Below are 20,897 nucleotides of genomic sequence, written 5' to 3'. Positions count from 1 at the left end.
TCCAGACTGCTTTCCAAAGTGGTTGTATAAGTGTACATTCCCACCAGCAGTGTAATAGGGTTCCTCTTTCTCCACATCCCCTCCAGCATTTGTCGTTGGCAGATTTGGCTCACTCAACAACTTTTGAAAGCATCATCATAATGAGATCCTACTTTGCTTCCTAGCATTTGGTATCTACAGCTTCACCAGTATTTTCAATAGATCATATACCTGAACCATTAACAGTATTGCATGTGCAATGTGCATCATGTGCTACTCAGTGACGTGTAGTGCATGAGGATCATGGGTTCATTGTAGATGATGCTGCTAGAACACTTCATATAGTTGATGGTGTGCTAAAGATACTCTTCTTCTGAAGAGCAGTACATGTGGCTAATAGGAATGTTGCCCATCCTCTATCCTTGTAGCTTCCTACTTAATTGTGAAAACAAATGTGAGCATGCAGGCCTTTGCTGGCCTGAGTAATGAGAACGCTGTTACTATAATTCTGGAATTGCTTCTTAGGACAGGCCTACTTCAAAGACTACTCAGTGTATAAACAAGATTGAGAAGTAAGAAGTATCATATGATATTGGAGGTTTTTTTACCATCCTTGTTTCTTTTTATTTATTTTGATTTGATTTTTTTTAACTTTGTAATGTAGGAGATTTGAACTTTTAACCTTGGTAAGACATTTCCTAATAACTGAATGTATCCAAGGAACTTTTCAACGATTAAAAAGTTTGAGGCAGCCAGTATTACTGTTGAAATAATGTGGTGCTTGAGAAAAGAGGTAAATGTTACAACAGAGTTCCTTGGAAACACAATTGGGGTGACAAAGGACCATAGAGAAAAGCAGCTGAGTGATTAGGTCTCAAGAGATGAGAGATTCCTTTTTTTTTTTTTTAATTTGGTATCTCCTCAATGGAAACAAATTATTTTCAAATAATGTACATTCTTGAACTTGAACACATATTACATGATAAAAGCCATGCATTCTTTTCTTGTTTTGTTTTTTGTCGGTTGTGGGGCTTCAACTCTGGGCTTGGGCACTGTCTCTGGGCTCTTCAGCCCTAGGTGAGCATTCTACCACTTGAGCCACAGCACCATTTCCAGTTTTCTGTTCTCACAGACTTTCCTGCCTGGGCTGGCTTTGAACCATGATCCTCAGATCTCAGCCTCCTGAGTAGCTAGGATTACAGGCTGTTTTCTTACAAAGGAGAAATGTCAAATGATTTAATTTTTCTTAAATACAAAAAATGTATTCCTTCTCTCCGTGTTATCAAATTATGAAGCAGAAATAATTCCAGTGGTAATGATTGCTCTAATTAATAAATAATTATAATTTCCAGTGTGTAGTTTTTCTTCTTTCCTTCCTTTTCCTCTATAAAGGTAACCAAACTCTACATGGTATACCAGTCTTATGCATGGGTAAGAGCTGGAGAAATTTCTGGTTTATGTTGAAAGTCATATAAAAGTAGAACTGTTCAAGCCAGTGCATTCTAATTTAAAACTTATATATATATAGATGGATAAGTTACATTCCTGCTGTCAATGTACTGTTGTGTTGCAAACTACTATCTGAGCCTTTCTGTGGTACCCACTGTACTGACTTTATAATTAAGAAGCTACTAAAGGGATCAATTAATTTAATTTCATGCCTGATTTTATGAAGACTTCACAAAGAAGGAAGCTACTAACTTAGAACTTGAAACCTCAATATGAGCTGCTTGGAAATGGTTATTTTAAATATTTAGAATGCACCATAACCAAAACACACAGGTCTGTAAGTCATGGTGGGTCTGGCAGAGTTGCTTAGTACTCTCTCTAGATCTTTCTATTAGCATTCTTTCAAGATGTAATGTCTTCTTAGCGCATGCTTACTGCATTCATTGCAGTCCAAGGCAGGTAATCAGCATGTACTTCCTTAGTAAATTAATGTCATAATTGGAATGTGGAATAAATACAAAAGTAAGAATAGGGAAGTGACTAAAATAGTAGGTGAGAAGGAAAACAGAATGGAGGTGAAATAGGACTGACTGCCTCGCAGATCCATCTTAATCCTCATTTGTTGATCAGATTTTTTTTTTTTTTGGCCAATCCTGGCGCTTGAACTCAGGGCCTGGCCTGGGCACTGTCTCTGAGCTTTTTTGCTCACGGCTAGCACTGTACCGCGTGAGCCACAGCACCACTTCTGGCTTTTTCTGTTTATATGGTACTGAGGAATTGAACCTCTGGTTCATGCAAGCACTCTACAACGAGGCCACATTCCCAGCCTAAGACTTTTTTTTTAAGTACTGGTGTGCTTGTCATGTAATTCTTAAGATTATTCTAAAAAATCTTACAGCATCAAACAAGGGAGCTGGTTTATACAATTTCTTAAAGCAAAGTCAATAAGGCTGGGAATGTGGCTTAGTGGCAGTGTGCTTGCGTAACATGCATGAAGCCCTGAGTTCAATTCCTCAGTACCACACACAGAAAAACTCAGAAGTTATCACTGTGGCTCAAGTGGTAAGGACAGTGTCCCAGCCTTGAGTTCAAGCCACAGGACTGGCCAAAAACAGAAAACAGTTTTATAAGACCTAGACAATACCACAAATAGTAATCAGGGAAATTTCTTGGAAAATATGACAATTGATTCATATTAATTTTACTGCCTGACCAAGTTGATAGGGTTTAATCAAGTTCCAATAAAGAATGTCAAGAATGGTCACCAACTGTTACTTGACTAAAATGGAGACTGATTCCAAAGGGTTAATCACTGTGCCTGAAGTCACAGTATTACAGAAAGCCAAAGCTAGGATTCAGTCCAAATCTATTTTCTAACCCGTTTTCTCAGCATTCCTCTAGCCTAAATCTATTGTAAGGAAAAAATAGGAATTATAAAGATACTCGTGTGCTCTCTGCATTATAATTTTAGTGGCCACATAATTCCAAAAGGAAATAATAAAATAATGTGTCATTGCCTTTTAGAATATAAGGTTTGGTTATAATTTGGCATAATTTGAAAAGCTATGCCCTCTTAAAGATAAAGCTTACCTGATTAAAGGACTTTGTGCATGTGTCTAATATTTTAAAATAATGTCATTTAAAAATAATATCTGAAAGCTAAATATGAAAAGTAATTCCTTGCTGGGCAGCAGTGGCTCATGCCTGTAATCCTAGCTACTTAGGAGACTGAGATCTGAGGATCAAAGGTTCAAAGCCACCCTGGGCAGGAAAGTTCATGAAACTCTTATTTCCAATTAGCAACCAAAAAGCTGGAAGTATAGATGTCACCAATTCCCTTTGGTTTCAAAAGAGTTAGCAGCAGAAACTGTATTTCAAATAAGTCAGCCTTTCCTAATTGTTTTGCTATATTTTAAGCAAATGTAAGTAGAACATGGTACTAAACTATTATTAAGTAGTGTAGATTTTACAAATCATACGTGCTCTGGAATAGATTGCTGGAAACTTAAAGGTTCTCAGGAAAGTATTTTGAAAGCATTAGCATTTACAGTAACAGATTGAGTTCCCCTAGATTTTGATTTCCCCGGATTTTTTTTGCTTAAAGACCACTTCCTTGTAATCACTTCAGCTATTCCCCTACATCTTCTCCATGAAAAAAAAAAAAAAAAAGTCCCTGTTCCTACATCTTATCCTGGAAGTGTCCCTATTTTTTTAACAGTCTAGTTGATTCACTAAGGAGGGAAAATGGGCTTGCATAATCATTCACTAAACTTGAGGTTTAATTCATTTCCATTTTTTCCTACTCTTTAGAATTTGGTAAGGAAAAATAAATTTGCAGATGTTATAATGAAATCTTTTAGTAAGAAAAGTATAGTAAGTTCATTTTCATGCTGTAATTTGACATTTTATTTGATAGACTACATAATAACAGATAATATGTATGTTCCTTTCACTCTATTTGTTTTCATTTTTAATGTACTTTCCTTCCAGGTGACAAAACAAAAGTGGTTTTAAGTATTTTCTTTACTCTTAGAAGTTTGCCACTTATGAGTGTTACATGCTTTTAAAACACTAATGCTCTGATTCCACATCAAAACCATAAACTGCTCTCTCCGGAGCCAGCCTCTTTGTTTGAAAGGAATTTCCAGAATGAGAAGAATCTGTCTGGTCTGCTGTAACTTATTCCTTAGAACTCCAGTGTTCCTTGCAGGATATTCACTCTGACATAATTCTTGGCTCTCATTTCTCTACCTACCTTTTTTTAAATGACCGTAGAAAGGGATTCTTTTGTGTTTCAGGAACAGTTTGTGTTTTTATTTGGCATAAAATATGTGACCGTGTTTAATCTCTTAGGTTAAGCAAGCTGTTCATTTTGTTTTATTTTCTGAAAAGCGTTTCTTTTTGTAAGAGATAGTATATAATACAAAAACAGATTTAGATCTTCATTTGATTAGATTATTTGCTATGTTTATGTTTAATTTCTATGTTAGAAAAGTCAAGATCTTTGGACTGTTGAATTTATAGAAGTATTTCTTGAGCTTTGCTCCCCAAAATAGTATTAATTTTCATAAATTGATGAAAATAGATTGTAGTTGTAAAAGCTCTTCATCTCAGTTTTTAGAGTATGAAGACTTAACTTCTGACATGAAATTCAACTTGGAAGTAAAATGAGACAGCACTCTTGTAGACGTTTAGTAAGGAATTGGCTAAGTGTCTACAATGGCTGCCAGCAAAAAACCTGACAGCAGTAAAATTTCCTAGTAGTAAACTTACTTTATTTGATCACTCTCTTTTTCAAGATCTAAATTAGTTTCCTTCTGCTTGCCAAGACTGATTGTTAATTCTTCATTGTCAGTATAGGCTTTTCTCACCCTCCCATCCTCTTTTCCATTGTATCCCCACAGAGCTTTGTGCACTTTCCTCTCTCTAGTTGAGGAGGTTCTGTTTCATCCTGTTGTATGTTGAAGTAGTTAATGCAGTGGGGTTTCAGCTGAGCTGCTCGTGTCAGTGTATGCGCATAATGCGCCTGGCCAGTGCCACTTGTTTTATCATTCTCTCTCTCCCAACCTCACCTGGCCCCTCATTTTCCTAGTTTTCACATATATACATACATACATTGAATCTTATGATGGCATTCCCCCATTCTCCCACTTTTCATTTCTCTGCTCCCCCTTCCTTCCACCCCTCAGGTTCCAGCTTTCTGGTGTTCATTTTGTTAGACTGTTAGTCTAATTATACCACTGGAATACTCCCCTGTAAATGCCATACTTTAATACTTTGATGTGTATATACATAGGTAACGTATATGTTTTCATAGATTTTTCCTGGTCCATCCATTATATAACATAATATCATTCTTCTTAATGGGTGATTGAAATTCCATTGTATGTTGTACACGTGCACAGATACATATCATGTTTCCTTGATCCATTCATCCATTGAACAGTATCTGGGTGGTTTCCATAACTTTTCTGTGGTGAATAGTGCATCAGTGAACATGGTTGTGCAAATGTCTTTACTATTTGTAATCCTTGAGACAAATGCCCAATAGTGTGGTATTGCTGGATCATAAGATAGATAACTAACAAGGTAACATTTACCACTAATTCACAGGTAGTCTCACAAAACCAAAGTGAATCATTGCCACACACTCACCAACTTCTAAAACTAAAGCAGTTCTAGAAAACCGTGAATTCATGCCTAGACAAATAGATCATGATCGATAGTTTTGTGCAATTGAAGAACGTTCCTCTGATGCATTAGCAATCTTTTTATTGTTCCCACCATTAAGACCTGCACTAAACAGAGAGTATCTTCTTTATTTCCGTGTACAGTACTTTGGAAATGTTTTTACCAATCTGTTAATACATTTTATCCTTCATGTTACCTTCATGTTACTTCAAAACTTCATTTTGGTTGTGTGGTCACAGTGTCTAATATTAAGCTCTTAGGAATATGTTTTAAATATTAATATAATTGAACACATCTAAAATAGATTGGGAGAGGTCATACTGGGGCTTAATGCTTCACTGCCAGGCTTACTTGCTTGGCTTGCTTGATTGACTGGTGCTCTATGAAACTGGGTTTTTAATCTCCAGGCCCCGAGTCCATGCCTGGCCCTATGCCTCCTATGTCAGAGTCATGGTGAAAGGCAGAGAAAGACTTATTAAATGATGTAGTACTTCAGTACGTCTTTAGCCATATTTTGAGGTACAGGCATTGGTTTCAAGCTAAATGGGGGAACTAAGGACAGAGGACGAGAATGGATCTCAGCAGGATTACAGGCATAAGCCAGTTGTGCCCAAAATAGATTAGATTCTTAAAGGAGATTTATGTCAAAGAATCTTTTTAAATGGCCAAAGTGATGATAAATCTCCAAAGTTGTTTTATGATTTTTTTATTTATTTTTTTGGCCAGTCCTAGTGCTGTCCTTGAGCTTGTTTGTGCCCAAGTATAGTGCTCTACCACTTGAGCCACAGCATCACTTCTGTCTTTTTCTCAATAGTTTATTGGAGATAAGGGTCTCATGGACGTTCCTGCCATTGTTGGTTTTGAACTGCAGTCCTCAGATCTCAGCCTCCTGAGTAGCTAGGATTATAGGTATGAGCCAGTGACACCTGGCTTGCTTTGTGAATTTTTTAGATATGTGTATATGCATGCACACACGCATGTACATTCTTGTGTGTGAGTACTTAGGATTGAACTCAGGGCCTGGGTGCTATCCCTCAGCTTTTTAAATCAAAGCTGGCACTCTCCCAATTGAGCCAGAGCTCCCCCCTTCAGATTTTGGTGTGTCAAGGACTTTTCCTCCCTGGGCTGGTTTTGAACCTAGAATTTAAGAGCTTAGCTTCCTGATTACAGGCATGAGCCATCGGTGCCCAGTTACATTTCTTTTTCTTACCTCCATCAAGCTGTTAGCTCAGTTTTCATTCATTTCATGTTTAAAATATTTAATTTCAAATGTCAGCTTATTGAATTTAGATGAGCAGATGACTTAAGATGTAGAAAGCTATTATTACAGTAGCAGAGACTAAAATTCCTGAAGTTATTAACAGGTTGCACTGGTCATGTTTTATACCATTATTAATTCAGTCTGTTTCTTTTTTTTAAACTGGAAATACTCCTGTAGACTCATATACTGTAGTATTAAATTTAATAAAATTGATGTTCTTAGCACAGAATAAATTTTTTTGAGAATTTTAATTTCTGCAATCTCCTACTTCACTTAAGTGGTATATCAAGATGGCCATTACTTGCAGTCCTGAAATGTCATTCAGAAGTTAGGCCAGAGCCACTGTGACAGGGCAGTCCAGATCAGAGGTTGCCTGTCACGCAGGCCATCAACGCTGCCTAGGTACATTGCGCCTTTAAGACCATAAGATGAAGTAGTTATTATTTCTAAGAATTAAAAAGTAAAAGTTTTACTTGGTAGTACTTAACCTTTTCCTTAGCTAGTAAACTTCACACACTTGTATGTCACCTCAGAGCCGTTCTTTTGACTGGAACAATTTGTTTGAGCTCAGCAAGAATAGTTTCAGTCTATAATTTGTGTGTCATACATTCTGTGCTCCTTTATATAGAAATTTAAGTTAATATGGTTCTTGCCTTACTTGGAGCCGTACTCCAATGAGACAGAGAGACAAGAACAGAGAGCTTCCGTGTAGTGTATTTAAAAATCCTAGCTACTACCTGAGAGGAAAGGTGCATACTTCAACATGGATGAGAGTGGAGATTAACTGTGTTTCTAACTTAGAGGATTAAGAGAGACAGTTGAATGAGAGAGAGCTGTTAAATGTCTGTGGACAGGGCAGTGTTCTGCTTTGTGGTGTACCCAGTACTGAGACCTGAGCAGTACAGTGAGACAAGTTATACTGTAGAACACGTATAAATATCTTCTTCACGGTCCCTTCTTTCCACAACGGGGAACTAAAATTCTTCGGTTGGATCTTGCTAGTGAGTAACAGTTGTCAATGTAGAGAACCTGAATAATATCAGTTTAGGAAGGAACTGGAGTAATTTCTAAGCTGTGCATGGCATTACATGTCCAGCACTCTGAAAGCTAATGCAAGAGGGTTAGGAATTTGAGGGCAACCTAGACCCACGTAGTGAAACCCTGTGGAAGAGAGGGAAGGAAGGAAGGAGGGAGGGGGGAAAACTCATCATTGACAACTGGATATGGCAGTAAACAAAATGTGAATATTCTAGTCCTACCTCTGCTGCGGTGCCTTAGATGTCTCATGTAGTAATGATTTTCTTTTATAAAATGAATGGGTCAACAGTCCCCAAGACTATTCAGTGAGTGACTAGTAGTATCCTCAGGACTCAACAAAAGCTGTTGTAGATACAATTAGAGCTTATTGTTCTGCAAGTATACAGACTAGAGTCAGCCACAGGACTCATACATAGGTCTTGGCCCAAGACTTGGCCAAGAGCCTGTCCTATAGAGAGATCTTCTCAGGCTTGTGCAGAGGGAGCAACCCAGGCTTCTCCACAGTGGGTGAAACTGCAGCTGAAGTGGCAGCTGAAATCATTCTCGGCTCTATTGTTTGTCAGTGGATTAGTAAACTCAAGTATGTACACTTTAAAGAATATTATTGTTTCTTTTATCATTAAAATAGATTGGGGAGTCCTAATACTTGAAAGCTTAAATAAGAGAAACAAATTAGTAATACTACAAGCCTCTAAGTGCCATTAATCTGAGTGAGTTCTCTCTTTATTTTAACTGAACTGGGACTTTGTGAGTTTCATCCTCAAAGCATGACATCCTTCACCATTCCCCAGCACTCGTATTCACTTATTTCTAATGAAGGGGTTGGTTTGTTATTGGGTAAGCCTCAAGTCCCGGGCCAGGCATTCTTTTAAAATGGAAAATGACTTCAGATTTTTAAAATTCAGTTCTCATAATATCCTCCACTTTGAATTACTAATCTGATAGACTAGTGAATTTTGCTGTAATGACTGGCTTTCATAATCAGTTTGGGGAGTCATTTATGTATTCTTAAAATGGGAGTAAATTAATTAAATTCCTAGCAAGTTATAGCCCTGCATTGAAATTTGAATACAATTCCAGAATACGAAGAGTTGTTTTAAGATGTTTTCCTTCAAATATGTATTAAATATTCTCAGTCAAAAGATAGATAAATCTAGGTTTAAGGAAACAATTTGCAAGTCCCAGCAAAGTAGCATGAACTTTTCAAGTAGACTCCAGAGCAGACTTCGGAGGATTCAGAAAGGCTATGGGTAAAATTTCCTCTTACTTTTTGAGAAGAAAACTAACATTTACTATAGTATTTGTCCATTTGTAAGAACACACAAACCATGCCTTGTTCTGAGAGGCAGTCTCTTTTATTACTTTTCAGTCTAAAGCAAAGGGAGGAAGAATGATTTCATAATATTTGCATTATATTTGTAGTGTTTATTCCTCAAGGTCTACTTAAAATAGCACTGACAAAAATTTCGTGTATAAAACAGGATTCCCATCCATACTTGTTTGCTAAGCTTGCCTCTTTTACATTATCTATGAAGCATCTCAATAGATGGCATCCCTTTAAATACACACAGAGGTGTATTTAAAGCAAAGTACTTGGCCCAAAGTACTCAAGTATGTGTTCTATGACAAGGACCATTAAGTCAGTCAGGGCATATATATTTTATTAAGTTTGAAAGTGAATATTTAATTGTTGGCATTATCTATGGTATATACAAATATGCTATGACTACTTTATAATGTGAAGATAGGAAGGAGATAGAAAATATATTCTGTTGTTTTTAATTTTTAGTGGCTTAAAACCACACAGATGTGTAGAGTTGATGTTTTGGAGCTGCTCAAGACTGAACACCCATGGGCTCCAGGCAGAATGCCGCCCAGCATCCGCCCAGGCCCCACCTCCACTCTCAGCCTTCTTTCTTCCAGGCCAGTGCTTACCTTTGTCTTCTCTCCACCTTTCTGGCTTCTGCTTTGTCCTTCCTTCTCCACTCTGCTTCCTTCCACTGTCCTCTGACAAGGAACCTGGGGACTTGGGCCACCTGCATTATCCAGGATCCATGTCTCATTTCAAGACCCTTATTTACATCTACCAAATAACACACTCACAGTGTGGAACTGGAGAGGTGGACATCTTTGGGAAGGTATTCAGTCCAGCCCAAGGCTGCTTATGCGCTAAGAGTAGAGGTTGTTATTAACATAGGTCATGTGTGAAATACCAACCCTGCTACATAATGGTTTTCCCTTCCTCATTTTAATGTAATATTTGCCGTGTATCTGGAGCCTGGACTTTTTTTTAAGAGACTATTTTATTTTTGTGTGTAGGTACTGGTTCTAGGGCTTGAGATCACTTAGCTTGATTTCACACTGCGACCCTCAGATCTCAGCCTCTTGAGTAGCTAGTATTACACGCAGAAGCCACCAACCTTCTGGCAAGAGATTGTGTTAAATTACAAAAATCTGACAGATGTGTACAATGAGAAAGGATCAAACTGGGTAATTAACATTTCCTTAAGTATATCTCATTTCTGTGCTGGGAATCTTTAAATTTGTATAGTTATTTTGAAATATGCAATAAATTACTATAAGCTGTAATTTCTCTAGTGTGCTATATAGGACATTAGAACTAACTCCTACCTATATTTGATATTTATGTGTCCAGCCTCACTCTACCCCCTTGCCTCTGCAACCTTTTATAAGCCTCTAGGAACCACTATTTTTCTCAGTTTAAGAGAGCAGCTATCATAACTTTTCACGCTGGTGAGAGCGTAACTATTTATATTGCCATGACTAGCTAACACATTTGGACCTGTCTTCCAGTTATTTTATGTTGCCATAAATGTCACGATCTTAATTTTTGTTGTTGCATAAACGCCCTTTGTACATACCCTATTTTCCTTGTGCATGGCTGCGTGAGGGACAGCGAGGTGGAGTCCTGCAGTTCACATGCCCATGCCAGTATCTCTGCAGTGTAATGACTTCATTTCTTTTGGATGCATCTAACATAGTAGGATTACTGAATCTTTGTTCTTTGTTTAAAATTTAGATTGTACATCATTACAGTAACAATAATAAAATTTAGATTGTAGGCAGGGTACTGGTGGCTCGTTCCTATAATCTTAGCTCCTTAGGAAGCTGAGACTTTGAGGATTGTAGTTCAGAGACAGCACAGGCAGGAAAGTCTGTTAAATTTCATCTCCAAAGAACCAGCCAAAGCCAGGCTACAGGTGTAACAACTCCGGTGGAGGAGCTAGACCGGCCAAACATGCAAGCGGAGCAAATTAGATTGAAAATACTGTGTTTTTTAAAGCAAGATACAGAAGGAATTTAATTCATAATAGTGGCTGTTTAACTTGAACTTCTATACTTTTTTGTCTTTCACAGGAACTAAAACCAGATGAAGTGACTAAATCTGCTCTTGGTGATGACATCAACTTTGAAAAGATCTGCAAAAAGGTATAGCCCTTGTAAAGACTTAAGTGCCAGTGTGGAACATACTGTCTCGCCCTCTTTCCTGGCCTTCAGCCTGAGCCTCCTTCCATTCCTCCTAGCCACTTAGACCACCACCAAACCAGACTCTAACACGCAAATACCTATAAAATAGTGATAAGTATGACAGAAGATTAATTTAATTAAATCATGTGACTACTGAAACTTGTTTTCTCTTATTTCCAGCTCTTCCTTCCCCCCTATTCATTTACCTCTGTCATATTATCATCTCCCTGTGGCTTTACATTATTAAAAGAGTAGACGTTTTTAAAAATTGATTTTTCTTACTGAAATAAGGATACAGGTTGACCCATTGTAAGAATGAGATGTACAAGACCCTATGTTGAAAACAAGCTCTACAACTTCGGGGTGGCAGGGGAGGGAAGGGATGGTAGGGAAAAAACAAGGAGGAGGTATCAATGCTCAATAGGAAATACTCATTACCTTACTCATGTAATTGTAACCCCTCTGTACAGTATTTTTACAATAAAAAACATATATAACAAAAAAATTGATTTTCTTGATTAGAGGAAGGAAGGTTCATCCTGGCCTCACTTGCTTAGAATTCATCGCAATTACATGGCATTAAGTACTGTTTTCCATTATGCTTCATAAACAAAGACTGTATGCTGACTGTGGACATGTATATTCTATGTTGTAGGCCCAGTTATCTTAAGAGATTGATCCATGGCTGATTATAGGGCCCAAAGAGGAAAGTAAATGACTTCGTCCCCTAAAAGCTGTCCTGATGGCTTAGGGAAAACTGTATTGATGGAGTCTTCTGTCTTTTCAATCAGAGAAGAAACACAGTTGCTAAAAATGTCCTTACCACAGAGCTATTACTTTGTCCAGTTGATTGAGAATAGCTGGAATGACTAATATTTCTATTAACATGTATGTAAATGGGTGGTTTTAGCATTGGTGCTTATCTACATTGCCCAAAGTAATGTATGTATCAGATTAAATTTGTGAGAAGCCTTCTTTGATTTTAACACAAAATGGCATTTATACTGGCTTTGTCTTCAGTAGTCTTTAAAATTTCATCTTACATGAGAATTGAGCAAACAGAACATAAGACAGTATGGAAAATATTATCTGTTTTATTACCTCCAAAAATGTCGATGTGTAGTTTGCCATAATTCTTCCTATCCAGCCAAAGGAGCTGTTTCCCATTGTCTTTCTTGCTTAATGGATTTGATAAACACAAATGTTAATTTGTTGATTTACATCCTCAGATAAAGCTTAGAATTAATAAACCAAACTAACTATAACAAGTATTGCTCCTAGCATTCTTCCTGTACCAGTTCATTTAGAGGCAGTTCATTTTAGGCAACATTCCAAAGAATTAATATTACACACAGGAGACCTTTATTATTTTTAGTCTGTTTACATTCAGAGGTACATTTGCAAAATTCTTTTCAAAATTGAACACCAAATGCTTTGTGTTCACAATAAATACCAGTATGCCAAAACAAAATTTTCCCGTTAAAAAATGAGATGTTTTCTACTTTTTTATTTAATTTGTTTGAAATGGAAGAAACTAAAGGTGTGTGAAAACCACAGTTTCCTGAGAATTTTCCATGGCAAACATTGTGTCAGTTTTAAATAAGGAAAGCTGTGGTTTCCTTCATACCTCCTAATATTTTTCATGCAGGTGTAAAAGCTGTTCATAGAGACTACTTAGTAGACTTTTAAGCTTTAAAATAGATTTATTTAAATTTCAGATATATCAACATATTTGTTGCTTTTATATCTATCTATAACATTTTCAATCTATCAAATGAAGCTTACCATTTGAGGTCAATGAGCTTAGTAATTTGTACATTTATCTTAGTCTTTTTCATGAAACGCTACCTTGGGAGCCTCCAAAGATGGTGTTTACGTCCTTGGGTATTAAAAGATAATAAGGCTCAGTATATAGAAAGAGGGAAGACATAGTAAAGGAAGGGTGTGCCCAGGGGTTAAAGGCTCATGGCAGAGACCGCCTCACCCTTTCTTGTGGGTTCCTAAATTTAACCCACAAGTTCCTGCACTTAGCCCAATGCTAGTGAGCAAGACAGAGCATAGCGGACATACGGACGTCTTGGAGCCACAGAACCCTAACCACCATCAAAAGAAGGAGTCTCGGCCCACTTGCTTCATGGCCTCTTTTTACATTTATATAGCTTTGAAGTGGGCTTTACAAATTTTAGTGAAAAAAAAACATTTAGAGGTAAGACTCAGTGTTAGAAAAGTTATTCTATAACAAGCAGACCTGTTAGGAATATTACACTAAATTCAGAAATTTGATTTGGGGTTATAGCTTTTTCCTAAGTAAATAATCTTAAAGACAGTCTAGATATCTAATCAGTTGGATAGCAAAAAAATTTGACCTAATCACAAAATTAGAGCAAAATTAAAGAAAGGTTTAAAAATGCTTTCCTAAGAATAGACTTAGAACTTAAAATGTTAAGTTCGCTTTCTTAAGAATAAAATTAAAGCTAGGTGCTGTGGCTCACAACTTACAGTCTTAGTGACCTAGGCGACTGAGATCTGAAGATCACAGTTTACTTGGTTTTGACTGGTTTGGGACTGGGGATCAAACTCAGGACATGGCACTTGCTGGGCAAGCTCTTTGCCATATCCAGCCCTGAAGATCACAAGTTTGAAGCTAGTCTGGGCTGACATGATCAGATTTCCAGTTTGTAGAAGTTGGAAGCTGTAAAATCATTTTCTTTGTGTGTGTGTGTGTGTGTGTGTGTGTGTGTGTGTGTGTACTGCTATATTGCCTTTGCACTGTAATGGGTGTGTGTATATATATGTATATATACATATATGTATGTTTATACATATGTATACACACCATTTTATATTCACATGAACCTGCAAGATTGTGTGTGTGTGTGTGTGTGTGTGTCAGTAGTGGGGCTTGAACTCCAGAACTCACATTTCTTCCTTCACTCTTTTGCTCAAGGTTGACACTCTATCATTTGAAATAACTCCTCTTCCAACAACGTATTTGTTAAATAGATTTGCACTGCTGGAAATATGGCACAGTTGTAGAGTGCTAATGGGCAAATCCCTGGGTTTGATTCACTGAAAAGATGATTTAAAAAAAAAGGATATCATCAAAATGAATGAGAATATGGAAGCCATGTATCTTTAATCCATTTTTCTTAAACAGAATTACATTGTTTTAGCCACCATTAGAGACATGACTAGTGACTAGTGCCCATGATTGAAATTGGACTTCATATTTACAGTTATTCAGAGGCACAAAATGTATTCCCTGATGAAGAATGATTATAGGAAGTCATGTCCAACCTCTTCCTTTTCCTGAAAAAACCACATTTTTATCCTGTATTAGCAGTTAGCTAAGAATCTTTTTAAAAATTTCATATTCTCCTTAAAAGTAGCTATCTTTTCAACAAAGTACTTATTCATAGAATGGTGTGCTTTATTTTTCTGTGTATTAACTGTTGTTTTTCTTTTAAAAAATCACAAATTGCATAGTTACTAGCATAATTTCACATAATTGCTCAATTTTATGTATGATTTTGTGTATGAAAAAACTTCTACGCTCTCTTTGAACTGGATGCACAGTTCCAATTTGACAGCAACATGATGCGTGCTGTGGGATTCTGCAGTAAATACATGATGTCCAGCAGAGATTGCAACTTTGTACAGAGAGACACATATAATAAGTAAGATTAATAAATTCATAATAATATTTATAATAAAATCATAACTTTCAGTGAATGTGTAGTTGTAGAATTGTAGAGCTTATTGTAGAGCCTTTTTAAAAAATAGCACCTATAGAAATGAGATTGCCAAATCAAAGATAGCTCTGGGATAGAGAAGTTATTTGCTGAATACATTCAGTGATAAAATGATTACAAAGTATAGTGTTTATCCAAAGTTAACAGTAGGCATTCAGGTATTACCACAGTTCTAAAACTACTTGTAACTGACTACAGCAAAAGTATGAAGATATTTGCACTGACATACATTAAATTATGTGAAGTAGATAAAATCAACAGTGGTAGCTTTGTGTTGTTTGTGATGACATTTGAGGCCGGAGGACTGTGAGATGATCAGTCATTTGTGTATTTGAGAGAAAAACATTCCAGATTAAAAAGAGCTTGCACCAGAATAACCTAAACATCTGAAAGCAAGGAGGCTTAGAGAATTGAAAATAAAATGATTTGACATCACTGCCCTGCTCTAGGGAAAAGTGACTATAAAATAGAGTAAAATGTGAAGGAGAGTGATCATGTATGAGTTTACAGTGTTGGTCCAGGTAAAGGAGTTGGTGATTTAATCAAAGGTAGAAAGAGTAGAAATGACTGATTCTATATGTCTTACATGTAGAGCCATGTGATATCCTGGGGAATGTATTGTGAAATATGAGGGAAGCCAGGCGCTGGTGGCTCACACCTGTAATCCTAGCTACTCAGGAGGCTGAGATCTGAGGATCGTGGTTCAAAGCCAGCCCAGGCAGGAGAGACCATGAGACTCCTATCTCCAATAAACCATCAGAAAACCGGAAGTGGCACTGTAGCTCAAGTGGTAGAGCGCTCGCCTTGAGCTGAACAGCTGAGGGACAGCGCCCAGGCCCAGAGTTCAAGCCCCATGGCCGACCAAAAAAAGAAATATGAGGGAAAGGGAAATAGAAGACTCCTTAGAATGTTAGGCCTGAGTAATCAGAACTGAAAGTCAGAACAGAAAAGAAAAGAACAGAGAAGAAAAACAGTAGGAGAAGCATATTGGAGGGGAAACTCAAAAGAGTTCTGACTAGATGTGTCAACTGTATTTCAGTTATGTGGCTGCATACCATTCTGGGCTCATGTGAGAGCTGGAAGTAGAAATTTAGAAGTTGTAGCTACATCATGTACTTAGAGTAGTCTACATCTACTACTAATCTAAATTTTCATTGGATTAAATGTTGCATCATAAACTATTCTCATCCAATCATCCTCAAGTCTTTGGTGTTGTTTCAAACAATACACAATACAGCCAAGATAGGAGACATTCAGAATATGAATGAATTCCTACACCTTAATTAGATGGGACTTCAAATATTGTAGTAATCACAACTTGTCTGTATCAGACAGTTTAGTTCTATACATTGTTAGATTCCTTCATATTGATTTAGCCTTTTTAGATCCTTTAAACATTTCTAAACGGAGCTGAGTTATTTTTAGCCCCCTATATTGTGTTGTGTTTTTTTTTTAATTTTGCAGCCAGATTCTACTGCAACTGAAAGAGCAATTGCCAGACTAGCAGTGCACCCACTTCTTAAGAAAAAAATAGATGTACTGAAAGGTATGGATTAAATGAATTAAAAGTCAGTCTGCTCAGTGCATTTTTCAACCCTTGAAGATGCTTGCTATTATAAACATAGATCCTTCAGTATTTATACATGAGGACAAAAACTATAGAAAATATGCTTTATGAAAAAGCTAACTAAATCTGAGACTTTTTCTTACATTTTAATGTGTTTATATAGCATGATCAGGTTATAGTTCTAAATATTGACATATTGCTTTAACCTTCTTTTCTCACATCATTTTTATTTGTATATAATAAAATATATAGGACTAGTTTTGTCACAGATAGTGTTTTATTTTTATGTCTGAAAACACCATAATTCTACCTTATTACCATAGAAATCCAAAGTGCAAATTTATTTGTGTTAGTGACTTCTGCTCTTCATAACTCAGACATGTAAAAAAGGACAAATTTCTTTTTTCTTTGGCAGTTTAACAAGACTGTGTCTTGAGCACATCTGATAAATCTATTTTTCAAGAAGTCAAATTATTTCTTTGTGAATTCAGACCCATTTTACATATTTAGTATAAAGTCCACTTGTTCTCTTACATGTTTCAAATCATTAAAGAAGTTTGGTACTGAAACAGTACTGTTACATTGGTGTTAATGCTGAAACAAGTCCTTCACTATTTTTCCAACAGCTGCTGTCCAGTCCTTTAAAGATGCAAGACAGAATGCTACTGAAGTTCAGCCATCAGAGACGACTTCAGAAGAAAATTATTCTCAGAGCACTTTGTGTTCAAATGATAAACAGCAGCATGAGAGGACCGTTACAGGTGAGCAGAAGGACAAGGAAGCCAAAGTATCAGCAAAGAAACCCACCAGTGACTCAAAAGGAAAAGTGGCCAAGGTACAACCTGGACCAAAAGCAGTGGACATTTCAGCTTCCCCATCAAAGCCTTCAGGAAAAGGGTCTCTTTGTCCCCCTGGATGCCAGAAGACACCTGCTGAGCCCAGACTGAAATCAGCAAGTGAGAGTTCAAAGAAGGAAGTATCTGAGCACTCACTCAGTGGCAGCAGTGAGTCTGAGGAGGAGGAAAAGGAGTACTTTGATGATAGCACAGAAGAAAGGTTCTACAAGCAGTCCTCCATGTCTGAGGAGAGTGACAGTGGTGATGACTTCTTCATTGGGAAAGCCAGGCTGACAAGAAAGAAGCAAAGTGGCCCCCACTCTGCAGCTAAGGAGCAAAGACCTCCCCAAAAGATGGAGCAACCCACCGAGGATGAGCGTGCAGCCCCTTGGGGTAGAGGAGGTAACCAAAGTAAGCCAGCAACAGAAGCCAGGAAGTTAGAATCTGTGTTTTTCCACTCATTATCTGGATCTAAAAGCTCCAGAAGGTAAGGATGCTTTTGTATTCCCTTTTTAGAAGAGGAAATACCAATATATTCCCAACAATAAGGGAAGAAATGTCAACCACAAGTCATTGTAGTTTGTACAACCCAAACTAGACTTGTCCCTCTCTAACTTGAAGTGGAAAGGCATACAGAAGTGTGTGACAGTGCCCCAGATGTCCCAGCTGCAACCTGAAATGAGATGCTATAATAGCCAACTAACATACAGCACTGACTTGTTTTCACCTTGAATTATCAGACCTTCAAAACTACCTTTTTTTGTTTGTTTGTTTGTTTTTTTGCCAGTCCTGGGGCTTGAACTCAGGGCCTGGGCACTGCTTCTTTTGCTCAAGGCTAGCACTCTACCACTCAAGCCACGGTGCCACTTCTGGCTTTTTCTGTGTGTGGTGCTGAGGAATTGAACCCAAGACTTCATGCTTGCTAGACAAGCACTCTACCACTAGGCCACATTCCCAGCCCACAAAACTGCTCGTTTTTGATGAAAAATTTGAAACTTTTTCATGTCTCTGCTTAAACAGAACTTGGTGAAAAGGATGTGGTGGGGAGTTTTGATGACTCAGGAGCACTGCTGTAAACATCAATCATTTGTTCTGTGTCATTTTTATTCATTATGTAAAGCTGCTGGCCTCACATTGAGTTTTCCCATTGCTCTGTCCTTGTATAAATCATAAAGTTCTTATCTGTTAGAAGATAGCATATTTTAGAGTGAGTCATGTTTAACAGATTTCTTTAGTAGCTGCTATTTTTCTTTAGTAAATTATTTTACTATAGGTCAGAGATACTCCTTAACAGAATAGAATAATGTTCTAAACACTTAGACAAGAGTATTAAACTGGTAAAGTATTTTTATTTTTTTAATTTGTGCTGGCCCTAGGACTTGCACTCAGGGACTACTGGGTACTGTCCCTGATTGTTGCTCAAGGCTAGTGTTCTATCACTTGAACCACGGCTCTTATATCCAGCTTTGAAGATTAAGTTACATGGACTTTCCTGCCCTGGCTGGCTTCAAACTTCAATCCTCATATCTCAAATTTCTGAGTAGCTAGGATTATATGCCTGAGCAACCAGCACCTGGCTATATCTTCAGAGCCTGAAATTAATTAAAATAACTTAGACTCCTGTCTGAAAAGACAGGGGTTTTTCCTTCATTTAAAATATGTCACCATTCCTTTCCACAAAATGTGGAAATCTTAAATGTGAGATGTTTGAAATCCTTTAGATAGGCCCCAAGTACAGAGAAAAGGAAATTAAATAGTTTGTGTTTGGGTTTTTGTTTTGTTGTTGTTGCTTACAGATACTGGGGTTTAAACTCAGGGCCTGGCTAGTAGACAAGTAGCTGATTTTAATCAAGATCCTTTTGCCTGTGAGTTGCTGGGCTAGATATGAGCTGCTATGCCCAGCTTGTTTGGGAGATGGGAGTCTTGCTGTCATTTTGTTCAGGCTGGCCTCAAACTGTAGTGTTCCTAGTCTTTGCCTCCTGCCTGACTGGTATTCTGTCATCTGTAATCCTTAGGCTGCCACCTTCAACTCACTTGGCAGTTTATTTTTAACTTACAAACCGAAGTCTTTGTAAGAATAGATTCATAACTCCTTTATATGTCTGAAGTAATATTGGAATCAAACATTGGATATAGCTAAAATCCACATTTATGACATGTTGGTTGAATGTGAGACTCTGATAGGCCTGTGGTAAGGTTTATCCTGTTATATCATCTGCTTAAGAACAGAGGATTTATTTACCTTTTAAGGTCATATTTATGTTTTTTTCCAGGCTCTGGCTGCTCATGCTTATAAGTCTATCCACTCAGAAAGCTGAGATCTGAGTGTTAAGATTTGAAGCCAGCTGGGGCAGGAAAGTTTGTGTGTCTCTCTCTCTCATCAATTAGCCACCAAAAAGGCCTAAGTGAATCTGTAGCTTAAGTTACAGAGAGCCAGCCTTGAATGAGAAAGCTTAGGGACAGCACTCAGGTCCTGAGTTAAAACCCCAGTACCAGCACAAAGATAATAATAACAATAACAATGGCATTTTTTTTCTTTTAGGGATTACAAAGAACAAGCTCCAAAGAGCAAAATCTCAGGTATGTGTCCATAGCTACGAATCTCCACATGCAGTAGCAATGCTCTGCCACATGGAAGGATGGAAATCACAATTGCAAATCCATTTCAGCAAGACTTAAGTTCCTTCCTCTTTATATCATGGTATATAAGGCAGAATCACTTTTTAAGTTATGTATTACTATCTTTAAAGCAGATTTTTTTTAATTTATTCAAGTAAGATGCAGTCCATTTCTTTCTTGTTTGTATATGTTTAGTTTGTATTATCTTTGCTTTCTCTTCCAAGATTTCTCAGAAAACAAAGCTCAGGTGAAGAGTCGGTTTAATAAACATGCCCTGAGAGGACCTGAGACCACCAGAGCTCATTCACAGCTCCCGCTTCACCCATCCTGGGAAGCCAGCAGGAGGCGGAAGGAGCAGCAGGCTAACATCACCGTGTTTCAGGGGAAGAAAATCACATTTGATGATTGATGGCTTTCTCTCTAGACCTTACTTCCTGTTTTTTCTTACTATTCTATTATAATATAAACGTTAATTGGAATAAATGTCTGGGAAGGTTTTATAGAAGGTTTTTGTCTTTTTTTTAAGTGAATTCAGGTTATATTTACAAAATCACAAGTACTTACCTACAGATTCCTTTGCAGTGGTGTCTCCTAGCTGTGAATTTGAAGATGATAGCGATCAGCTGTCCTCATTGGTTGTTTATGAAGTATATGTTGAGAGTGTTAGCTTTGTTATTCACCTTAAAGATAAATGTCAAAATAACTTTTTCTAAAAA

General features: G+C 37.3%; 1 protein-coding gene across 2 annotated transcripts in view; it reads left to right on the top strand.

Annotated features, from left to right (window-relative positions):
- Nucleotides 1-20,681, top strand: part of Srfbp1 (serum response factor binding protein 1) — a 31,929-nt gene extending 11,248 nt beyond the window's left edge. For both annotated transcript variants that reach the window (XM_013015789.1, XM_013015790.1), the window contains 5 exons: nucleotides 11,297-11,368; nucleotides 16,624-16,705; nucleotides 17,353-18,049; nucleotides 20,105-20,142; nucleotides 20,406-20,681. In XM_013015789.1, the coding sequence (XP_012871243.1) occupies nucleotides 11,297-11,368; nucleotides 16,624-16,705; nucleotides 17,353-18,049; nucleotides 20,105-20,142; nucleotides 20,406-20,590 (1,074 nt within the window). In that variant the 3' untranslated portion in view covers nucleotides 20,591-20,681. The remainder of the gene's footprint in view (nucleotides 1-11,296; nucleotides 11,369-16,623; nucleotides 16,706-17,352; nucleotides 18,050-20,104; nucleotides 20,143-20,405) is intronic.
- Nucleotides 20,682-20,897: the final 216 nt, after the last annotated feature.

Source organism: Dipodomys ordii, unplaced genomic scaffold, assembly GCF_000151885.1.
Source record: "Dipodomys ordii isolate 6190 unplaced genomic scaffold, Dord_2.0 Scaffold27, whole genome shotgun sequence".
In the NCBI taxonomy this organism is placed as follows: Eukaryota; Metazoa; Chordata; class Mammalia; order Rodentia; family Heteromyidae; genus Dipodomys; species Dipodomys ordii.
This window is presented reverse-complemented; position numbering and strand designations above follow the sequence as displayed.